Raw genomic sequence first — 22,978 nt, 5'->3', positions numbered from 1 at the left:
GCTTACAGTGCCAGCGGGAGGGATCACATTACACCAGTTTTGGCTCCTTGTGAGTTTTAGAATCAATTTTAAGGTGCTTTTACTAGTTTTTGAATGGTTTGATGGTCTAGGACCATCCTATTGGTCTGATTTGCTTTTAGCATATAAGTCCTTGGGGTCTCTAAGGTCCTCGAGCAGCAATTTGTTGACGGTTGCAAGGGTGAAGCAGCATTTAGCCACTTAATGTCCTAACCTTTGGAACAGTATGCCGGAGTACATCAGGTCTGCGGGGACCGTTGATATTTTTAAGAAGAGGCTCAAGACCCTACTTTTTCCAAATTGCTTTTAACTGAATGTATTCATATGCTTAACTTTTAATCTTTTACAGTACCAAATTTCACGTTTTATTTCACATTTTTATATTTTGCAGTTGTTTTAATCTCTATTTGTATATTTTATTGTTTCCTCATTTGGGGAGCCAACACTGGCAGGGTGTAGTTCAATGGCTGAAAATCCTGAGGCCATTTGTTGCTATCCGTAACAGTGTGAATAAGCCCCCCTCAAGTCCATTTCCCCACATGGCTAGTCTGTGCCTTGTCATAATAGTATTTTATTTTAGTCCATTTCATTATACTGCAAGAATGCCAGTCAGCAAGCATCATTGTGATGCGCTAATAAGATAAAATTTCAATAATAGGCATGTGTTGCAATTAGAAAGCCCTTGGAATTCCTTTTTGGGCAAGGTCTCACAAATGTGGCTTATTTCTGAAGGCCATGAGTAATCAATGACTTCCTGAAAAGTAATTTGCTGTGACTAAAACTATTACTATTTATCTAGTTTTTAATGTGATTTTAACCATTGTGTGTGTGTCTGTGTATCGTGTTTCCGGTAGTTGGGTGGGGATCAAGCAGGGGATTTGTATCTTATTTTTTGCTGAATGTTTTCATACAGTACTTTGAGTGGCAATTTATTGTCTGAAAAGTAACAAATGAAATACATTTGATTTTAAAATATTCTTGTAAATGGAGTAATGATCCATCACCTACTAAATCAGATCATTTTACTTGTTTCAAGAATTTTTTTATTTTATTTTCACCAAAAACAATTTAATATACAGCAAAATGAGAAAAATAAGACTGAAAATAATTATATTTTTCTGCCAATGGTGTAAAACAAAGGTGTAACCAAATACATGTTTTTTTGTGACGAAATAACACATAAAAGTCTTAAATTTATAGCATGCACAAAAAGTTGCAGTCAATCCAAACTATATCAGTGCAGCTCATGTGAAGAAATTTGCTGGAAATGTTGAAGATTGCCAATCTTTCCTTTCAACCCAGCTGATCTTCATATTGCTTGCGGAAACAGTCTCCCACAGGAAAGAATTCCCAGCAACGCTCCTGGTACATTTTCCAAACATAAGATTCCTACATGGACACGAGAAATACCAGATTGAGTAATCAAACCTACGGTAATTCCACCTTAAATATAAAAATCAAAATAGATTCTAGCGACCTATCTGCCTTACAACTGTACATTTTTTTTAAAAATCTCAGTCATTTGATGCCCAGCTCGGTAACCTAGATGGTACGGCACCCGCTCCGAGACTGGGAGGTCGCTGGTTCAAGCCTCGGCCGAGTCATACCTAAGACTTACAACATTGGTACTCATTGCCTCCCTGCTTAGCGCTCGGCATTAGGGTTGGAATTGGGGGGTTTGCTCACCTAATGACTCCCAACACAGCAGTTGGGTCTAATATGGCGGCGCCCTGTTTGGCTGCGGCTGCATCGGCTCGCTACAGTTTAACTGTACGGGTCAGGTGTATCGACATTTCGTTCTGTGTGCATGGTTACAAAGAATGACAATAAAAGTAAATTCTATTCTAAGAGGGCACATATTGACAATATATCCTCAATTTGTTTTCGAAAACTGCACGCGGAGAGCTGGCAAGGATCGGGCTAAGGTATTCCGAATTAAGTCGTAACAACAAACCTTACCTGCCCTGTGTGTTCTGTTTCGTCCTTGTTAATCAGGTACATCAAGAAAAATCTAGGAAGACAAGAGAGCAAATGATGCCATCCTCGTTAATCTCTGACAAAACACATACTCAAAGCAGAAGTGATATTAATGTGTTAGTAATTTTATTCAATGACAAAACAAAAACAATACAGATTTTAGTGGGTATTGCAGGAGTGATCGGTAAATGAGTAGGGGGTAAATGTCTGCTTAATATATATTTTTTAATGAATCAGAGAATCTGTACATGTTTTCATTGCAAACCCTATAATTCAAAACTGAAAATTGGCAAACATTTGATAATTTTGGAGAATGTAAACAAATGAAAAGTTATTGACTAGCTTGGCCCATATGGAGAAAAGATATATATATATATATATATATATATATATATATATATATATATATATATATATATATATACATATATATAAAACCACCGGGCTGTGGACCGGGACGGGAACCTGGCTGTTTTTTTTTTTTTTGCTTATACCATATTTATTCGCGTAAATACACATTTTTAGCACCCCAAAAAAAACCTTGAGTTTTGGTGTGAGTTTTACCATGGTTTTACGGCAGTATATTGTATCACTGTAAATAAAAAATGATTGATCAGTCGAAAAATATCGCTGACCTCATTTGCTTAGCACATTATGCAAAGGGTATCAAACCCAGATAATGGCGGTGAGAGCACCGACTCTTAAACTCTGGGTTTGTATCAAAAGGAAAAGGCATTAGCTTTTATCTCACAATTACACCATTTTTACAACGTTGTACAACGTGGTACTGTGAGTAAAAACAGTGTGATAACGAGACAGAATGCCTTTTCCTATGTTATCTAAACCAATAGTGGTCTAGTGTTAACACATTGGATTTAGGCTTATAGTTGTTATCACAGACGCTGCCCTACTTATGAACGAGAAGTTGAATTTGTTGGCAAGTTGCTTCAGTGCTATATTTGGTATGTTTAAGGTTTATATAAGTATGTTTAAGGTTTGTAGAAGTAACCTGTATTGTTTGTACTAAAAATAAACGTCTCATAAAATAATATGCTCTATAAAGAAATAATGTTGAGTTTAACTTACTTTTGGAATACGCGTTTCAAGATGTCCTCCTCCGTGGTAAAAAGTGGCAAAAAAAAAAAAAGCGTTCCGACCATTTTCTCAACCGCATCAAGCTTTCTTGTTCCACCTCCATTTTTTGACATCCCAAAAATATGTTCGTATAGCCCGTTTATCGACAGTCGAATGGTCGTATGTAGGGTAGCGTCTGTATCATCATTGTTGTTATTATCGTTTTATTATTATTATTAATATTATTATTGGGCAGCGCTACAAGAATATAGTCAGGATCAAACTATGGTGCAAAAAAGGTTGCTGACCATTGATTTAGATCATTGCTCATAATAAAAATACTCGATTAGCTGTTGATTGAACGACTAGTTGTGGCACCTATTTGATATAACAGAATGATTGAGCGTGTATGATGTCAGCTGTTCATATTATCTAGCAAAAACGCAACGCAAACCTTGTGACAATGAGTAAACCGAGGCCATTACGTCCAAGCAAGTCATTTTCATTTCATTATAACCAACATTTTCTTCGATGTCGACTGTTTGTAGTTTAACCATCCTCATGTTGTGTTGGGAATTAGTACCAATAACCGTTGTTAGCTGTTTATATTTGACCCCGGGTCTAACTCTGTCCTGACCACCAAAGAGAAAGGGGTATCACTCAATATAGTTAATACAACATAGAATAGAATAGAATAGAATAGAATATACCTTTATTGTCATTGTTACAAATGAGCTAACATATTGTGACAACGAAATTGGGCATGACACTCCAGTTTTACACATAGTGAGGGTATGAGCAAGAAGATAAAGGAACAGAGAAGATAATGTTATAAAACAAGGGGAATAAGGCTATAGTTATAATTTACATGGTATTTACACAACAATGTCAGCATGTGGGATGTTACATACAGGGTTGTCGTGATAACGTTGTATCGTAACGGTTGTGCAATATTGCATTTGGTGCAAAGCCATCATGGTGCAAAAATAGTCCGCATATACATTGGTGCAAGCATAGACATCATAGTGCAAAAAAAGGAAATGGTCAGACATTGTGCAATTTGAGCATTAAACGTAGTGCAGTCGACATGTGCAAGAACAAGACTTGAGTAACATTATATTCGTATGAGGTAGTGTTGGCACGAGTTTTCAGTTTTTGTGCGGTGTCTGTTGAGCAGTGAACAAACATCCTAACAAACATATGAATCCATAGCCATTGAGTCACATTGTAATGTTATTTTAAGGCCCATGTGACACATCAGTTATTACATCTTATAACCCTGAAACGGGTCACTGGAGACCCTTACACCACATAAGGGTTAAGAAAGTAACGATGATAATGGTATATTAGACACTCAAGGTGAGTAGTATGAGCATTTATTTTAGGCTAAATAGAGTAAACTTACAGGTAGTTGGCCAAATTGTGCTCTTGCAGAGTGTGAGTCTCAAAACCATGAGGAACTTTATCAAAGTACTCGTTTCCTATTCCACAGATGAAACACTTGGTCTGAGGGGAGAAAGAAAGAGAGAAAAGTCAAATGTAAAAACCTGACGCGCAATGGGATTTGGTCTCGGGGTTTAGTCTGCTGGCATCACACTGTAACAAAGTTATTCATTCTTTTCAAAGCATCCTTCACACTCCAACTGGAAGGCAAAATGCTTGAACAGCAATATGAGTGGGGAAGCCACCAGGTTCACACGCTGAATTTGTATTCTCTACTGAAATGTACAATCACACACAGTCCTGCAGTTAGAGTGTATTTTGTGGTAAATGCACTAAATAATTGTGGCACAACTTGCTTGGTAATTTGCAGAACCCATTACTGCATTCGGATGAACAACTTATCCTTTGATCATTTTATTATTTTTCTTAAAAAAATGCAGCAAAAAAATGCATAACCATCACAGACAAATTCAAAAGTTTCATGCTGTTTGTTCATCTCTGAGAAAGCCGTCTAATAGTAAACAGGTCACAAAAAGACAGAATCTAAAAAAAAAAAAAAAAAGCACATTAACTTGGATCAATTTCATGCAACTTTTTGGTTTTGGGGTTTTAATCAGGATAACCCAACTGTTTTGAGTTTTTTGGTGGGGGGGAAGAAACGTGTACATGTTTTGGGAGAGGTTGTTTTGTAAAAAGCGAAAAGAAAAAAAAGTCAATTTTTGGGGTAATTTTTGATAAACAAAAATTGTATGTTACATTTTTAACAGCCATCCCTTGCTATAACACAGTTCACCTTTTACGGTCTCGCTGCGTCACACCAATTATTTGGGAAATTTGATGGATATCGGTATCAACCGTTAAAGCTCATTATTAAGCGCAACAACGAGCAACAGCCGGGCCAAATTTTCTCTTCTTCTCATGCCTTCTGTCTCTGATGCTACCCACCTCGCACCTTCTGATTGGATAAACGACTGGGGGCGAAGTCACTGAAGAAAGAAGACTTCTGGAAGCAGGAAGCCCACAGTCGCCAGTCATGGACTGCAGAGTGGAGCGAGGACTGTCGCTAATATTTTTCATATTTGGAAATATTTTTCACATTTGCCTCTACTGTCATTTTTTCTCCCCAAAACTCTTTGTGATTACCAATGACTGAAATATCGAGGAAATGTAGTCAACATGCAGCGACGCACACACGGAAACGGACAAAACCAATGTTTCACGTGAACTCTGAATTTCCTATGCTTCTCAGCACTGCTATTCCGATAGAACGAGTGTCTCGATCATAATCTGTATAATGATTTTATGAAGAAATATTAACGTGATGAAAAGAACAAACAAAACAAAAAACGATCGTTGTCTATACAGTGAGTTAATTAAGATATATTCTTGCAAACATCACAAACACTGTAGGCAACCCAATGTAGCAAAACGCTATAATATTTACGACCACGACTAGTTGCAGACAAGTTGGCTTTATTTAGCATTTTTGTAGCGTGCTCTAGGACCCTTTTTGTACAGCACGTTTATTGTATGAAAAGTGGCTTGCGAAACTATTTGGCCCCCTTGAACTTTGTGACCTTTTGCCACATTTCAGACTTCAAATATAAAGATATAAAACTGTAATTTCTTGTAAAAATCAGCAATAAGTGGGACACAACCATGAAGTGGAATACGCTTTATTGGATATTCTAAACTTTTTTAACTAATAAAAAACAAAAAAGTGGGTGTACAAAATTATTCAGCCCCATTGAGTTAATACTTTGTAACGCCACCTTTTGCTGCAATGACAGTTGCAAGTCGCTTGAGGTTTTTCTCTATCAGTTTTGCACATCGAGAAACTGATATTTTTGCCCATTCCTCCTTGCAAAACAGCTCTAGCTCAGTGAGGTTGGATGGAAAGAATTTGTGAACAGCAGTTTTTAATTCTTTCCACAGATTCTCAATTGGATTGAGGTCTGGACTTTGACTTGGCCATTCTAACACCTTGATATGTTTTTTGGTGAACCATTCCATTGTAGCCTTGGCTTTGTTTTGTATCATTGTCTTGTTGGAAGACAAATCTCCATCCCAGTCTCAGGTCTTTTGCGAATTCCATCAAGTTTTCCTCCAGAATGGTCCTGTATTTGGCTCCATCTATCTTCCCATCAATTTTAACCATCTTCCCTGTCCCTGCTGAAGAAAAGCAGGCCCAAACCATGATGCTACCACCACCATGTTTGACTGTGGGGATGGTGTGTTACGGGTGATGAGCCGTGCTGCTTTTACGCCAAACATAACGTCTTGCATTGTTGCCAAAAAGTTCGAATTTGGTCTCATCTGACCAGGGCGCAATCTTCCACATGTTTGGTGTTGTCTCCCAGGTGGCAAACTTTAAATGACAATTTTTATGGATAACTTTAAGAAATGGCTTCCTTCTCGCCACTCTTCCATAAAGGCCAGATTTGTGCAGTTTACGACTTATTGTTGTCCTATGGACAGATTCTCCCACCTCAGCTGTAGACCTCTGCAGTTCATCCAGAGTGATCATGGGCCTCTTGGCTGCATCTCTGATCAGTTTCCTCCTTGTATGAGCTGAGAGTTTAGGGGATCGGCCCGATCTTGTTAGTTTTGCAGTGGTCTGATACTCCTTCCATTTATATATTACTGCTTGCGCAGTGCTCCTTGGGATGTTTAAAATTGGGAAATCTTTTTGTATCCAAATCCAGCTTTAAACTTCTTCACGAAAGTATCCCGGACTTGCCTGGTGTGTTCCTCGTTCTTCATGATGGTCTCTGCACTTTAAACAGACCTCCGACACCATCACAGTGCAGGTGCATTTATACAGAGACTTGATTACACACAGGTAGATTCCTTTTATCATCGTTAGTCATTTAGATCAACATTGAATCATTCAGAGAACTTCAGTGAACTTCTGGACAGAGTTTGCTGCACTGAAAGTAGAGGGGCTGAATAATTTTGCACAACCACTTTTTCGTTTCTTTTATTTGTTAAAAAAGTTTAAAATATCCAATAAAGTGAGTTCCACTTCATGATTGTTTCTCACTTATTGTTGATACTTCACAACAAATTACAGTTTTATATCTTTATGTTTGAAGTCTGAAATGTGGCAAAACGTCACAAAGTTCAAGCTACTGTAGTTGTTCACTAACCCCTGTAACCAGAGAACCATAGTAAATGAGACCCTGGTTTCATTGGTTTTGTTGTGTAAACAAATGTTTCAATTGAATACAAATCTGACTATCTACTGTTTGCAAAGTAAGACACACAAATTTAAGGGGAAGTTCATAAAAACAACTACCTGGAGACCGGGGCTTGTTTTAGATTTTTTTTTTTTTTTTTTTCAGAAAGGTGATTTGTGCGACAACTACAAACAAAGTTGGGTCGTATCCATCAAAATTGGGTAATTTTTACTCAATTGTTTTGAGATTGTGTAAATTCTTACACATTCTTGTTGGGAAAGCTTAGCGTGTAAAAAAAATTCAAACACTCATGAGAACCCCAAAAGTCAAAATTCTATCTAAATTGAGTGCGTCTCTCCCGACTCACCTCCATGTCTTCCTTCACTTGCTCCTGCTGGTCGCGTAGCTCCCCAAAGGCATCAATTATCAAGCCTAGGAAAAATAGGCAAGAATGTGCTTTGTTCTTTTCTGTAGACTTTAATAAAACTAGTTTTCTTCCTCAAACATATTCTTTATTTGGATTTTATCTGAACTAAGAGGTGCAAGTGTTTATTTTTTAGTGCCTAAAATTCAGGATTTGTTTTGGTTTGAACAATTTTATTGACACTAATAACAGAAAAAACAATCATGACAATCTCAACAGTAATTAAGCACATTCACAATATTATATTTCAATATGACTTTTTTAACAGCAAGCATCCGTAATTGTAAAAATATAAGTGTCATTATCCTTTCCCTGTCGGTCAGTTTGTGTGCTTGGAGTGAAAAGCCTTACCTTGAATGATAGCCAGCAAGATGACAATGACAAAAAAGAAAAAGGTGATGTCAAAGACGATGCGTTCCACCTCAGCTTCGTCTCCAGCTGGGTCCTCAATCTCGTCCCCGATGCCACCTCCTGCTCGCACTCCCACATACATGTGAAACATGTAGCACTAAAACAAATGAGTGGGAAATTTAAGTTGCAGATCTATTTATTCAGTGTGAGGTCTGTAATCAATACATATTGCCATTTGACTAAAACCTACAAAATAAATTTTGTGGGATCAAAAGGCAGGACAAATCGAAAGTCTGGTTGCCTAAAATAATACCTTGATTCTATGAGGCAGGGATATTTTGTTTGATGAAACAATCAAAAGTGCATTAGTGCTTTTAGTCACCGCAAGTAACTTTTGAACATCCCTGAAGTGGAAGTCAACCTAAAGGATTTCCTAGTTTTATGAGACCCTCACATGACATTCTGTTCAATACTTTTTTTTAGGTAGGGATTTTATCACAATTTTTTTTTTAAATGTCCGGCTAATTAGCACATTACTGGTGGTTTTCTATCACGTTAAAAGGTTACAACACTTTAGGAGACTTTTCTTACCTGGGCAGAATCTAATGATGCATTTTTGAGAAATAAAAATGTGCATTGTTAATCACGCATGAATGCATAGACAGTACCATTGTCCAAAATGCTAGCGTTAGTAGTTGAGGTCTAAAACTGACGTTAGTCAAGTCAAATTATGTTTATTAGCTGGTAAATGATTTCATCTTAACTGCTAATTTGATAATAGCAGCTAAAACAAGGCTAGTGACAAAAGTGATGCTATTCACTAATACGGCTGGCAGCTCCATAAACAAAAATATGCACTAAACACAGGCCAAGGACTGGTGTGAGAAAGAATAATAGGTCCCAAAGACAAATTTAGAAACTTAAAATTTTCTCATATCACAGTCTAATATCGTATTGTCCAGCCCTACTCTAAGCTTTTCCTTTTTTCTGAGAAAAAAGGCCTATTTAAGAGATAACTGTCTTTGGTCCAACAAAAAGACAACTTTTTGTGGATCATACGTTTAAACACATTTGATAGTGCACCTCATCGTATGTATAATGAAAACACAGGTCTTGAGTTAATAGCATTTTGAAAGTTCACATTTAGATGCATGCATTTTTGATTATTTTTGAACCAAGTGCTTATTTTTAAACCATTTATTTTTGAGTTAATTAAAAAATAACACTAGAATGAACTGTACATTTAAAGGTGTTGCCCGTAACTTCTTTAAAATGTTCATCTTTCTGACACAATCTTCTGGCTAAAGTCATCATTGCAGCCTCTGTCAAGCTGCTTCTGTGTTGTACGTGTCTTTCTTAGATGCGCTTAAATAAACCCTTCTTTTTTTATCTTTTGAAGGGTTTAGGTTGGCATTTGGACTGTATTTGAAACAGTAATTTTCTTTATTTTACTCTTTTCATCCTAGAACAAAGTAAAACAATGAGCATGAGTGTGAAATCCCTGTATATCCCCCTCCCTTCGCCTCCTTTCTTCCAGCCTAATAACCTCAGTGACCGGAACACTGAAGATAAAAGTAGGACAAGAGCAGAAAGGCTGGGTTAAAAAAATATGGAAAGGCTATTTGAACTCAGTTAAGCATTGTTAACACATTGTAAAAAGAGAAAATATTTCATTTTTAACCCATTAAGGACAATTCAAACTACGCACTCCAACCTTCATTCAAGTAAACATGGACATAAATGAAAAAAAATTGATTTTATATTTTGCTCATGCAGCCCAACATCGTTGAACTATAAGACAGTAACCGGGCCAAAAGATTGCAAGAAAGAAACGTCTCCCCTTATAAAACAGCTGGGATTTATTCAAATCCTATGGCCACACATCCTTCTAGGAGTGACAGGGGACTGCATAGGGGTATAAAACAGGACAGAAGGTGTGCGTGTTGGGTGACAGTTTTGTGACTAAACGAAGCCACATTATATCTCAAGGAGATTGTTTTTTTATCCAGCCGCCCATTGTTTTACGGAATAATGGTGGGAGGAATATGAAGTGGATCACTGACAGAATCATCTTGGCGTGAACTTCAGGCTGAAGAACAACAACTCTCCAGATGTAGGGCGAAAAAGCTACGGCTAAGGGAGAGAGTTGGAATAAAATTATGTATGAACAATTGCAGTGTCAATCAAAAATGCTTCATAAAAGCTGATTTGGGGGAATCTCATTATTTTTTTTTTTGAAGTAAACCAATGGAGTTTAATGGTTTACTGATTTCCTAGGTCAAGGGTGCTGATCACATTAATAGCAGAAGTAGTACTGGTAGATTGCTGTGAAAAATTAAAAAATAACAGCCTATGATTTTCAATCTTGTCACTTGATTGATAAAAAATACAGCCTCTTAGATGATATTTACCATATCATTCTATCATCAATTACATCAATTACTATTACTATTTTTTTTAACAAACATTCGCAAATTATTAAATTTGCCATTTTTGTGGCAGTGGATAATTTGGACAGCTGACAAGTTGTAAAGTGCTTTTGCCAAAGTATGCTTACACGGGTAAAAACATGATTGAATAAGTAAGTTACTTGTAAGCCATTCATCTAATATTGAGAAAAACAATCCTAGTGAAACAGACAATATCTTTCATAAACTACATAAAAAAAACAAAACTGGGAAAAAAAAGCAGAAACACGTGTTACGTTATAGGTTTTTAACACTTTTTTGGTCTCCCTGTGTTGATTGTGTGTTTGTGTTGTATTAAAAATATCACTTAATATATTTAACCGAATTTGGGTCAAATAAGGACAAATTAAGGGGTTATTTTAATGACTCAGATGTTTTTGTTGTTTAAAACAGTTAAAGTTTTTAAGAGCGCAAAAAAACGCAAATCAAGTTTCTTTTTCACTCAATAGTTTTTAAAGGGAAGTAGTTTCTCGCAAGCACTTGCTAGTTTTTCTGAATAAACTCACAGTGAGCATGTCATTACACTTCATATCACGGGCGTCCTTGCCGTCACCCTTGTCATAAAATTTGCGGAAGAAGTTGAAGGCCACCACCGTGTAGAGATAGACCACAACCGCCAAAAGGCCCAAGGTCAGGAGCAACTAATGACACACAAGCACAGTGACATGATGTGGGATAATTCTCATCAAATATCATATTTGTATTATGTAACCCCCATTAAAAAGTGAGTTAGATATAGAATAAAAAAAAAGAAAGTTCAACATTTTTATAAGATATTAAAGTTTAATTGGAAACACATTGTAGAAAATATCTGGTCATATAACAACGTTATCGAATAAGCTTCATTTTAGTCGGCGAACAACGATTTGTAATCCCCTGTTTCAATAAAGTTTTGAAAAAAAAGACATCATGATATGAGGCATTAGCACGTTCTTTGTCACTGCTCGCTGCGGGCAAACCACGCACACCAGTGTAGTCGACAGACAGCACCGGCGATTATCAATAGCAATTGTTAGAAATTCATTGCTTGAAAAACCAAATCTCTCCTTTTCAAACAAAAACGTTTTTACCTCACCCGGTTACGGTGTGAATTTCAAAGGACGCAAAACATGATCTAGTTGTGTTTAGTCCAGATTTTAGTTTTCCTCTCGGAGAAAATTCTTTCGATTCCTTTAAATGTTTGGAAATATCCATGATCCAAGTGGTGAGCAACCCGGACCAGCGATCCAACAAGAATTGATTCATTAAAGAGCGCCACATCAAGGTAAAACACATACCCATGGATTTGGGATTTCTTTGCTTATTTGATGCATCCTCTTGTCATTCATTTGAATGGTTGTTTAAAGTATATTGTTGTGTCTTTATTACACGAAAACTGATTAAGTTGATTCAAAGATCCTATCAGTAAACATAAAGATACAGTTGAAAAAATAATAGGTTTATCAACCCAAATTAGAGTAAATGATTGGTCATCAAACTGAAATTGAAACAGGGTTACTAAACAAATTTAAGATTTCTAATGTAACACCTTGAACCGAATAAGAGTGTACTTTTACTATAATTAATGTTAAATGTTGTTTGTCCATTGTTCATTAAATTGTCGGCTTTTGTTCAAATTATTTTGACTGGTGTTTCCTATATCAATTTTGCCAATCATCAAACCTAGAATTAGTCCATTAGCATTTTTTTCCCCTCTGCCTAATAGCATAGGTACTACAATTGTACTATGAATTGAACCCTTTTCCAATGAGGGTAAGTGTTTCATACATCTACAAATATTCACAGGAAGTAACACACAAAACTAAACGCATTTACAAACCCACAAACCTGTTTTCCATTGTGTGTGACAGAAGATAGGATGGTGCGAAGAGTCTTAATACCCATAGCGATGTCCAAAAGATGGGCCGCAAAGAAAAAGTTGTTATAGTGGCCCAAAACAGACATAGCCATGTAGCAGATCAGGTAGAGGAAGGACTGAGGCCACATGATGGACACAGAAAGAGAAATAAACAGACAGCACGGAGACATTTCGTCTTTCAGATAAGGCAATATCACAGGATATCATGCTGGCTCATCGCTTTGGCACCACAATGATGTGTATCAAACTACAATAAAAGGCCAGCGACATAACAATGAGGAAACAGTCATAAAACGTAATTGTGATCTATGGCCAACTCATGTAATCCGGACTTACACTGTCAGTGAGAACCACACCGAGTTTCCAGACCTGGTACTTGAGGTCAATACAGCTGAATCTGAAAATAATTCATTGAATGCATCAGTGGGCATAAAATATTACCATAAGGTTTAATCTGGATCAATGTTTACTCATTTTGTATTTCTAATAGTCTCTTAAATGTGTCTTAACAAGGATGAGGCTCTGTTAACTGTTTCAAAGATAAGGTTGGACTAATATGAACTATGCATCTTAATAAACTGAAAACAAAATAATAATATTAGTAATCTTGCCATATTGGACAAAGTCTTGCCCATTTTAAGTTAATATTTTTTCTAATTTTATTGCCTAATTTTGGAATAAAGATAAATATATGTAAAATGAGAAAAAATATGTATCTTGTAAGGCAGGTAGCAACTACTATTTCTCACATACTTATTCATCACTAAAAAAATAGTGTTTTACTCAAAAGAAAACAAAAATGTAGAGAATTATCAGTCATATATATGCCATTTCATTCAATGTTGTATTCATTTTGTATAAAGCAATGTCCTGGACAATGTCTACATGCAGGCAAATATCCGGTTCAAAAGAATATTGGATTTCTGGAGCAATTCAAATGAATCATTTACATGCCTGGGGACAAACGAATAACCCTGCATTGTCACAATCACCCGGATCTGGAACACCTGTGCTCAGGATTTGGCGCCAACAGCCAGGACAGCTGATTGGCGCACCCTGTCCATTTCAATCCTCAGCTTCCGGAAACAAGCTGTCTGATTGTACTATGCTACCTGTTGCCATCTGCTCAGAAAGCCCGTACCTCTTTGCCTGCCTCCTGTTTTTCTACTTGATCTCCGTTGCCGACCCGTTTCCGAATTTGCCTACGACCTGCCCTGCCCGTCTGATTTCTGATCACATTTCCGAACACTACGACACCCTTCTTCTCCAGCCCCAACCAACAACACGACGATTCCGCCTGTCCGCGACCATTCCCGCCAAGCCTTCGCTCGCCTGTCAAGCTTCATCAATCCGTCAAACAACGGATCGAAGAATCACGCCTTGACATTCCTTCCTTCCAATAAAAACGAGTGCAAGTGATCTCAGTTTTCCTTCTGTCCTGCCTGACATGCATACATGCCTTTGGGCATCATCCGGTTGGAACGGGCCAACGCATGAGGAACTTCATTACGCAAATAAACCTTGTTTCCACAATTAACCTATCACATTAAAAAAGGAATCATTTCATTCATGTCACTCACCAAATTCAACAAACTACCTTGATTGTTTCTTCCCCACTCCAAAAATAAATTCTATTGCTACTTCTTGTGTGGTTACAATATGTGCTTGTAGGTGGCTGAACAAAAGACTTACACTTTTTATGGGTGGATAAAACTGTGGCTTTACTAAATAAAGATGTATACACCTGTGGCATTTTTAATGTGGGGGTAGGAAATAAAATAGAAAACTCTCCAGAGATGTACTCAAGGCTCTTTAAGCTAGTAAACCGGAGTTTCCATGTATTGTTCGTCTATGTCCTAAAAATCCCACAGTGCTTTGGGCCATCACAATGTCTCGGGTGAAGGGTAACTGTGAATAAGCACAAACAATTAACTACGCAAATGCATATACAATCACAAGTAAAATGAACGGACTATTCAAACCATTGCAGAAGGAAAACTCTCAGTCAGACTAAAACCATAATTGGATTATTTGGTGTGTCTTTACTCGGCTTTACATAATTGAAACACTGCCAATATTCTGTTTACAATTTTCCTGCATGTAAACACACCCATTGTTTATTTAACAAGAAATAATAGTTCAACTTTTAGTAAAATAACAGCAATATTACTTAAAATCAACAACATTTATGCGAATGGGGAAATAATTTTTTGCAACTTACCGGTGTTATAAAATACTCTATTAATAAAGCACTATTTTCAAAATAATTTGGTTTTTGTCTTTTTTTTGGGGACTCACAGATTGACCCAGGTGGCATCTTTTCGCAGCCTGTTCCTTTCTTTTCCCTCAAAGCTAAAGTCTAAGGATGACTGGTCCAGACCAAGAAGTTCACTCATCTTCTCGCGCCCATAAAAGTCCCCGTATTTGTCCATCACCTAAAGGGGACAGTGAAGAAACAAGTATACGGAGCAACATTTAAAGTAAGAAATACATTCTATTGACATCTGTTTTGCAAAAATTTAATGAATCAACGATGTCTGTAACGCCATGCCAGACTTTTTATGAGTTGTTGAAAATGCACTTTGCTATGAGGTACAACTAAAAAAGTTCCTTTGCGAAAGGTTTTTCAATTTATAAGGAGCGTCGGACTATAAGACAGACGAAATTTAAACTATGGAAAGCGCCAGGTTTGCTTTTAAAAAATAGAAAACAAACAAAAAAGGATTTCATTGAACATAAATATTTAGAAGTCATGGTTTCACAACTTAAATTAATTTATTTATTCATAAATGGTTATGACTGCACTGCAGGAAAGAAGTCTAAATATAGTGGAAGTTAGAGCTCTTGTTGGTGATAGGAATGAGTGGAGAGGTGTTGTAAAAGGATAGTGGGATGTTTGACCGTGTTCTAAGGGATGGACAGGGCACCTGTATGATGCGGCAGGGGTAAACCAGTGAAAGCTGTTGGGCCCTGCTGTTGAACAGAAGAGTGTATTGTGTAACCCTGGCCGCTTTCTTGTGTCCCGTTTTATCTGGAGGGATGAAAGCATGATCAACTTGGGTGCTGAGGTGCTTAACTTGTCTGGGTGTTTGGGCATTTGGGTTGGCCATGGCCAAATGTTTTAGTTTTTTGCTACTTTCCCCTTTTTAAAATTTTCTTTGTTTTTGTATGCGTCTGTCTTGTTGTCGGTCACCCCTCTCGAGGGATATGACCAGGGTGGGTGGGTGTTTGGTTAGGTGGTCAGGTGGTCAGGTGGTTAGGTGGGTAGATAGATAGATAGATAGATAGATAGATAGATAGATAGATAGATAGATGGTTACCATATGTTAAAGCATCTCATCTCATTATGAGAGATGTTAAAGCATATGGTTGTATTTATGCATTTATGATTTTATTTACCCTATTTTTGTTCTTAAAGCACACTGGATTATAAAGCGGACTTTCAAATTTCTGGCAATCTTGGGATTTTAAGGTGCAAATTTTAGTCTTTATAATACGTTATATTCAAAAATACACGCGCACGCTTCCCTGGCAGGTTTCCAGTGTCATCATGTACTTCGTCTCTGAAGTTTACCGGGTTAACACTGAAACTATAGAAGGTTCACACACCTTTTTAATGGCCAAAATTAAACACTTTTTAAGGACTTTCTAAGCCAATGTTTTATATTTTGTTTTACTTCAGGGAAATATGAATTTTATTTTTTGCATGACAAAAATAAACGGGCATAATTTTATAGTGCCCTGTTTTAGGTGTGGCATTCATCTGTGCTCTTGGGCTTGACCCGTAGGGGGCGATGACGCTTCATAGAACAATGTCATACAAATTAATGCCAGCTGCCGCTAATCATGGGGGAAGAAGAAATGAAATGGCAAAGCGAAGAAACGAGAGAGCAGTGTCAGCGTCATTTTTAAGCAGACTTGTTGAGAAAAATTCCAAGTATTAACAAGCACTGCACCCAACTTTAGAGCACTTTTCAACCCATGAAAACACACCATTAAAATGCAGACATTTTGAGGGATTCTAAGCACCTGTAAGAACCTTGAATAGGACACGTGACATTAAAACTATGGAAAGAGCAAGGTTTGCTTTTAAAACACTACAACATTTAAAAAAAAACTTTGAACAACATAAATATAAAGGAAGTAGGCGTTTCACAACTGAAATGAAATGTATCATTCATAAATAATTACTATATGCTTCAGCATTGAATAGTAATCACGCATTTTCGATTTTATTTGCCCGATTTTCGGTCTACAATGCAAATACACTTGCAAGCTTCCCTGGCAGGATTCTAGCAGTGTTCATTTTACCTCTGAAAAGTGATGGGTCCCAGGGACTCGCATGCTTCAAAATCTATGGGTCCCAAGAGATCTATGGGTCCCCAAAATTTAGTGTTATCGAGGTTGAAATTGTAAATTGGTGACAAATATACAATAAAAATCTATATATTCATTCAGTTTTAATCATCAAATAATTTTATTATTGTTGGTAATATACCGATTAAAGGGATAACCACAAACCTGTCTTTTTTAAATTTTCTCCTTTTATACTTCCTTTTTTTCTCAACTTCTTTATACAACATCATAATACGTAATATAATACATCAAAGCAAGTGAGCCGTTTGAGAGACGGCTCTCCTTAATGAGTTAAGCTGAAAAAGCCGGTTCTCTAAAAAGAGACGGACTTTTCACTACACAACTCGAGATCCACGTGCAGACGAAAACTCGAACCGCGAGACCAGAACAGCACCTGCCGGATCTGCCTGACGAAAAGTTTGGAGTGTGGTAAATCTTTGTTTATAAAAAAGGAATCGGGTAATAATGACAATTTTGTGTCAAAAAAGTTGCGTCCCGGGGACGCACGTTGATTTGAGACTATGCGTCCCCAGCAAAAATGATGCGTGTAGGACGCAGGGACACGGGCAAACGAGAACGCTGTTCTAGTGTCATCACAATACTGCAGGTCGTTTACTTTGTCTCTAAAGTTGACCGGGTGAAAGCTGACACTACAAAATAGCTAACACAGCAAAGAGCCGTGCAAGCTACTACCTCTTTGAGTGCTCCGTTTAAACAGGGACATCGGGGTACTCGCTGGGTAAATGTTTGAAGCTGACACAAGGTCTCTTGATAGAAAAAAAATGACTGATGATGAGAGTGAGTCATAATGGTATTACCCCTTGTGGGTTGCTGTTTTCAAGGACAATAGGATTTTAATAGCATTGTGTTTAGTTGATAAGAACACTAGGTAAATTGAAATGTGCATAAAACACCATGCTTGCTTGTGTTTACAAAATAAAAACATACTTCACCTTTCTCTTGACAAACTTATCCCAGTAATTACTCGGAAACGATCTGAAACAACAAATAATGCACGGATGTTACTCTGTTGTTTTATTTTATGACCTCGTTTACGTTCTCAAGCAGGGGTGTCAAACATATGGCCTGCGGGCCGGATCAAGCCTCATTACTTCAATGACCTGTAATTTTAAATATGTCCAGTGGATGTCACCAAAGCCAGGCGCCACTCTCAAAGGAACTGTTGTTGTACTTACTGACTACACTTTATCAACCATACAACATTTTAGTAAACATCCATCCTGTTGTTATTTTACTTATATAATAAGATACGGAGGCGCTCTTTAAGGCAATAAGATTACGGTAATGTCCGGTAATGATCCGTGGACCTTTTGACAGCAACATTTGCTACTAAACTATGCTTTTTATATCCCAGTGATGTAAAGTTTTAGACCATTTGCACTTAAATTGGTGTTTGTTTGCTATTTTTGTCAAAGGAAAAAAATATTGAGGAAACAAAGACCCTCAATAATCGTTTTATAATTGAGTCTTACACCTCTGAATCATAATGGTAATTTACTTGTAAGCCAACAAAAGATCCCCAGCAAATCCAAACTTTTTATGCCATTATTTTTTAGCCTGGCCCCCGACAGTGTTTCTCCTAACATGTGGCACCTGAGCTAAATTGAGTTTGACATCCTTGATCTAAAGGTAAAGTTGAGGCACATTGTGTTTTACTCTTTTCAGATTACTTTTCACAGATCTATCTTGTGCTGGTGTTATTTCATAGTCATTAACTCTAAAAGCATTTTGGAATATATGCCAAACAAAACCGATTATACTTACAAAGTGTTAATTGCCAAGCGATCCCACTGGCCTTTAATGTCCTCGTCCAGGGGCTGCTGCGTCACATACAAACCATCAAACTCAAGTCTTCGGGCCACTTCCTTCTCCCGTTTAAAGATCACTAGCGGTACCTGCCGAGCATAATCTTTGAAACGACACAGCCCATGGTGTATGATTGTAAAAAAACAAAAAAGGAACGAAAACCTCTCATGGGACCATACGATGAAGTGGTTTGAGCATTAGTGCGCACCTTAAGGCAGTAGTAACCTATAATGCAACAGAAGGAGACGAGCGTATGCACCACCGCCAGGAAGTAAAGTGACGGCTCCATGTAACCACTGCTTTCTTCCAGAACATAATAGACTCTGGCCTCATCTTCCAAGTCAAGAGAAGTGTTTGCTTTCTTTTCGGGTGATGTTGAAAAAGAAACCACCTGGTAAAAAGTTGGCAAGGACAGAATCAATTTGAATGGAGGGTTCTTAATAAGCAATTGGAATCATAAAGTGCATGAGAGGTTTTATTTTCTATTTTTGAATCAGGGAGTTTTATTTGAAGTAGCAAGTTAATATCACACTTTTACAATATTTTGGATAAAAAAAGGTAAATCGTGAAGATCATGTTCTAAAGTCTTAAAAATTTATATCCAGTTGGTCTAGCAATTAGGATTTGGCACTCTCACCACCGCGGCCTGGATTTGATTATTTTTTTGCAATTTTGGTTGGTGATATTTTTGACAGATCAAGTATTGCACGAATATGGTAATATAACTTTGTGTATAACGTGAACCCAACGTTTGAGATATTTTAAAAGCAAAACAAAAGTATATTATACACAAATAAATACGGTATATAAAGCTAAAGCAAATAATTTAACAGGATAGTGTTTAGCTTTTTGTCTTCTATATCACCATTGAGAATCACACAATTTCATTCAAGAGTGGACTGATCCAATAATAGGCTTAATATGCCTTTCCGGGGGTAATTTTTTCAAACTACTATTTTTTGTATAAACTATCATATAAGTCTTTTTGTAAAAAACTAAAATGGGCTTTCCAGTAAAACAACCCGCCGCAGTACCCCCCAAAAAATAAATAAATAAATAAATAGCAAAAAACAAACGGGGTCATTTTGTTTTAAACTGCCACAATTTGACTATTATTTATAACAACCTAAAAAAATTGATTTTTCACTTTTGACCCAAAACGACCTATAGAAACTAGGTCAATCCCTTGAGAACAGCGCCCGTAAAATAGTGAACATTACATTCGTACCCAGCAAAGATTGCGTTTCTTAATGACAACCTAAAAGAAGTGGTGCGTTGTGTTCAAAACAACGAAAAACATGAATCATTTTGTTGTAAACCCACATAAGTGTGTTGGTTGTATAGCATTTAAATAGCAGGTGCCACAAAAATTATACCTATTGTTTGGAAAAAAAAAACTCTGAAAAATTCAGTGGGAGTTATGCACAAAAGAAGTCTATTATTGATATGACTTAAGATTAATATGTGAGTTTGGTTCTGGGGTCAGCAACAAGCAGCCCTGGAGCCAAACGTGGCTCTCTGGGGCTTTTTCAAAAATGTGGAATGATGGAAATGTATATGCAGTGTTCTCGTTTGCCCGCGTCCCTGCGTCCTAGACGCATCATTTTTGCTGGGGACGCATAGTCTCAAATCAACATGCGTCCCCGGGACGCAAGTTTTTTGCCACAAAATTGTCATTATTACCCGATTACATTTTTTTAAACAAAGATTTACTGCACTCCAAACTTTTTGTCAGGCATATCCGCCATCGTTGTTTTGGTGTCGCGGTTCGAGTTTTCGTCTGCACACCGTACTCGGCAAACGAGATCTCGTTGCTTCGAGATTACGTCAATGTTGTGGTGGTTGTCGTCGAGTGAAGGTTAGGTCCGTCTTTTTTTTAGAGAACCGGCTTTTTTGGCTCAACTCATTAAATAGAGCCGGCTATCAAACGGCTCGCTTGCTTTGATGATTGATATTACGGATTATGTTGTATAAAGAAGTTAAGAAAAAAGGAAGTATAAAAGGAGAAAATGGAAAAAAAAGACAGGTTTGTGTTTATCCTTTTGATCGGTATATTACCAACAATAATTTGATGCAAAAAATGAATTAATAATTTGATGATTAAAACTGAATGAATATATAAATTTTTATTATATATTTGTCACCGATTTACAATTTCAACCTCGATAACACAAAATTTTGGGGACCCATAGATCTCTGTTGGGACCCATAGATTTTTGAGCATGCAATTCCCCGGGACCCATCACTTTTCAGAGGTAAAATGAACACTGTATATGGCTTTAGGAAAACTTGGAATCAGTGCATGATGAGTGGAAAATAAGGGGACTCCTAGTCGATTACCTTTCCTTAATTGGGCACCTGTCTTAGATTAAGTCTGCTCGTTAGTCAGCAGTTAAAAACAGTGCAGTTGTCACACCTGGACTAAGTGGATTGGCAAGAATCATGGCTCCCACAGGAGAAATGTCTCTTGAGACCGGATTGTCAAATTTCTTTAAGAAAGAAACTCTACTTGTATGGTTGCCAAAGATGTGGGCTGTTAACAGTAAGCAGTATCGAATATCTTGACCATTTACAAACATCATGCAAAGGTTGTTAAACTCACGACATGTAGGTGTCAAGATAAATAACTAAAGGCCATATGTCTTGAAAACAGATCATGCACAACAAGACAAATGAAGAGAAACTGGGAGGAAGTTGGAGTCAATGTATGTGACAGAACTGTGCATAATCACATAAAGGAAATTGTATTTTCAAAGAGGAAAGCTAAAAGGAAACCATTGTTGATGCTTAAACACAAAAAAACAAGACTGAAATGGGCTAAGGAGAGGCAATCATAGACTGTGGATGACTGGAAGAAGGCTATCTTCAGTGATGAGTCATGAATCTGCATTTGACAAGGAGCTGATGCCATTACATTGAGATTTACAAAGGGGACTTCCTAAAGAAAACCTCCAAATTCCCTCAGTTCTGAATGATATGGGGCTGCATGTCTGGCAAATGCACTAGGGAGATGGATGTGGTCAAATCTGCAATAAAAGCACCAGTTTACATTGACAATTTGGAGAGCTTTCTTATTCCTTCAATTGAAAAAATGTTTGGGAATAATAAACTCATTTTTTAAGATGACAATGCATCATGACAAAGAGCAAAAACTGTGAAAGCATTCCTTGGAGAAAGAAGCATCCAGTCAAAGTCATGGCCTGCAAATAGCCCAGATCTCAAACCAACTAAAAACCTGTGGTGGAAATGAAAAAAAATGTCCACAACAAAGTTCCGACCTGCAAAGAGGATGTAGCAACTGCAATCAAAGAAAGTTGGCATGAAATATTAGTGATATGTTTTTATTGGTTCTTCTTTGTCTGTTTTTCATGATTCCATATTTTTTTCCTTAGAATTGAGTGATTCCATATTTTCTTCCCTGTGCTTGGTCCATAAAAGTAGCATTTACTAACAACCAAAGTTTTTTTATTTATCTCTTCTAGTGTTTCTGAATGTCAATTTTGAAAAGCAGTATCATTCTTTCATGCTGAGTAATTATCCAAGACTGGTGATTCCATACTTTTTGCTATATTTTATATATATATATATATATATATATATATATATATATATAAAGTGGGACCTCGCTACTTCACGCTTCGACGTTCGCGGATTCAGAGCTTCGCGGGCCTAAAAAAATAATAATAATAAAATACAATTTTTTTTTATTTTTCTATATTTTATTTTTTTTTAGCATTTTTGAAGGGGCGTTGCTACCTAGTGGTTCAACGTTCGCGGGTTCAGAGCTTTGCAGGTCTAAAAAATAATAATAATAGAATAAAATAATAATTTAAAATATAATAATAATAATACAAAAAAAAATTCAAGCATTTTTGAAGGGGCGTCGCTACTTCGTGGTTCCACGTTCGCGGGTTCAGAGCTTCGCAGGTCTAAAAACTAATAATAATAGAATAAAATAATTTAAAAAATAAAAATAAAAATAAAAATTAAGCATTTTTAAAGG

The 22,978-nt window shown here is 36.9% G+C and overlaps 1 protein-coding gene across 1 annotated transcript in view; it reads right to left on the bottom strand.

The window, feature by feature from the left end:
• Positions 1-1,112: 1,112 nt before the first annotated feature.
• ryr2b (ryanodine receptor 2b (cardiac)) overlaps positions 1,113-22,978 on the bottom strand; it is a 99,258-nt gene continuing 77,392 nt past the window's right edge. The window contains exons 93-104 of the mRNA XM_088351035.1: positions 19,184-19,366; positions 18,934-19,064; positions 18,102-18,144; positions 15,091-15,227; positions 13,129-13,189; positions 12,762-12,908; positions 11,441-11,575; positions 8,467-8,623; positions 8,059-8,123; positions 4,475-4,575; positions 1,978-2,029; positions 1,113-1,407 (exon numbers count right to left, since the gene is read on the bottom strand). Of these exons, the coding sequence (XP_088207161.1) occupies positions 1,312-1,407; positions 1,978-2,029; positions 4,475-4,575; positions 8,059-8,123; positions 8,467-8,623; positions 11,441-11,575; positions 12,762-12,908; positions 13,129-13,189; positions 15,091-15,227; positions 18,102-18,144; positions 18,934-19,064; positions 19,184-19,366 (1,308 nt within the window). The 3' untranslated portion in view covers positions 1,113-1,311. The remainder of the gene's footprint in view (positions 1,408-1,977; positions 2,030-4,474; positions 4,576-8,058; positions 8,124-8,466; positions 8,624-11,440; positions 11,576-12,761; positions 12,909-13,128; positions 13,190-15,090; positions 15,228-18,101; positions 18,145-18,933; positions 19,065-19,183; positions 19,367-22,978) is intronic.

The sequence above is a fragment of the Urocampus carinirostris genome, chromosome 13 (genome assembly GCF_059441175.1).
Source record: "Urocampus carinirostris isolate Australia breed hairy pipefish chromosome 13, RoL_Ucar_1.0, whole genome shotgun sequence".
Lineage (NCBI taxonomy): Eukaryota > Metazoa > Chordata > Actinopteri > Syngnathiformes > Syngnathidae > Urocampus > Urocampus carinirostris.
Note: the sequence above shows the minus strand (reverse complement) of the source record. Positions and strands in the feature narration are given on the sequence as shown.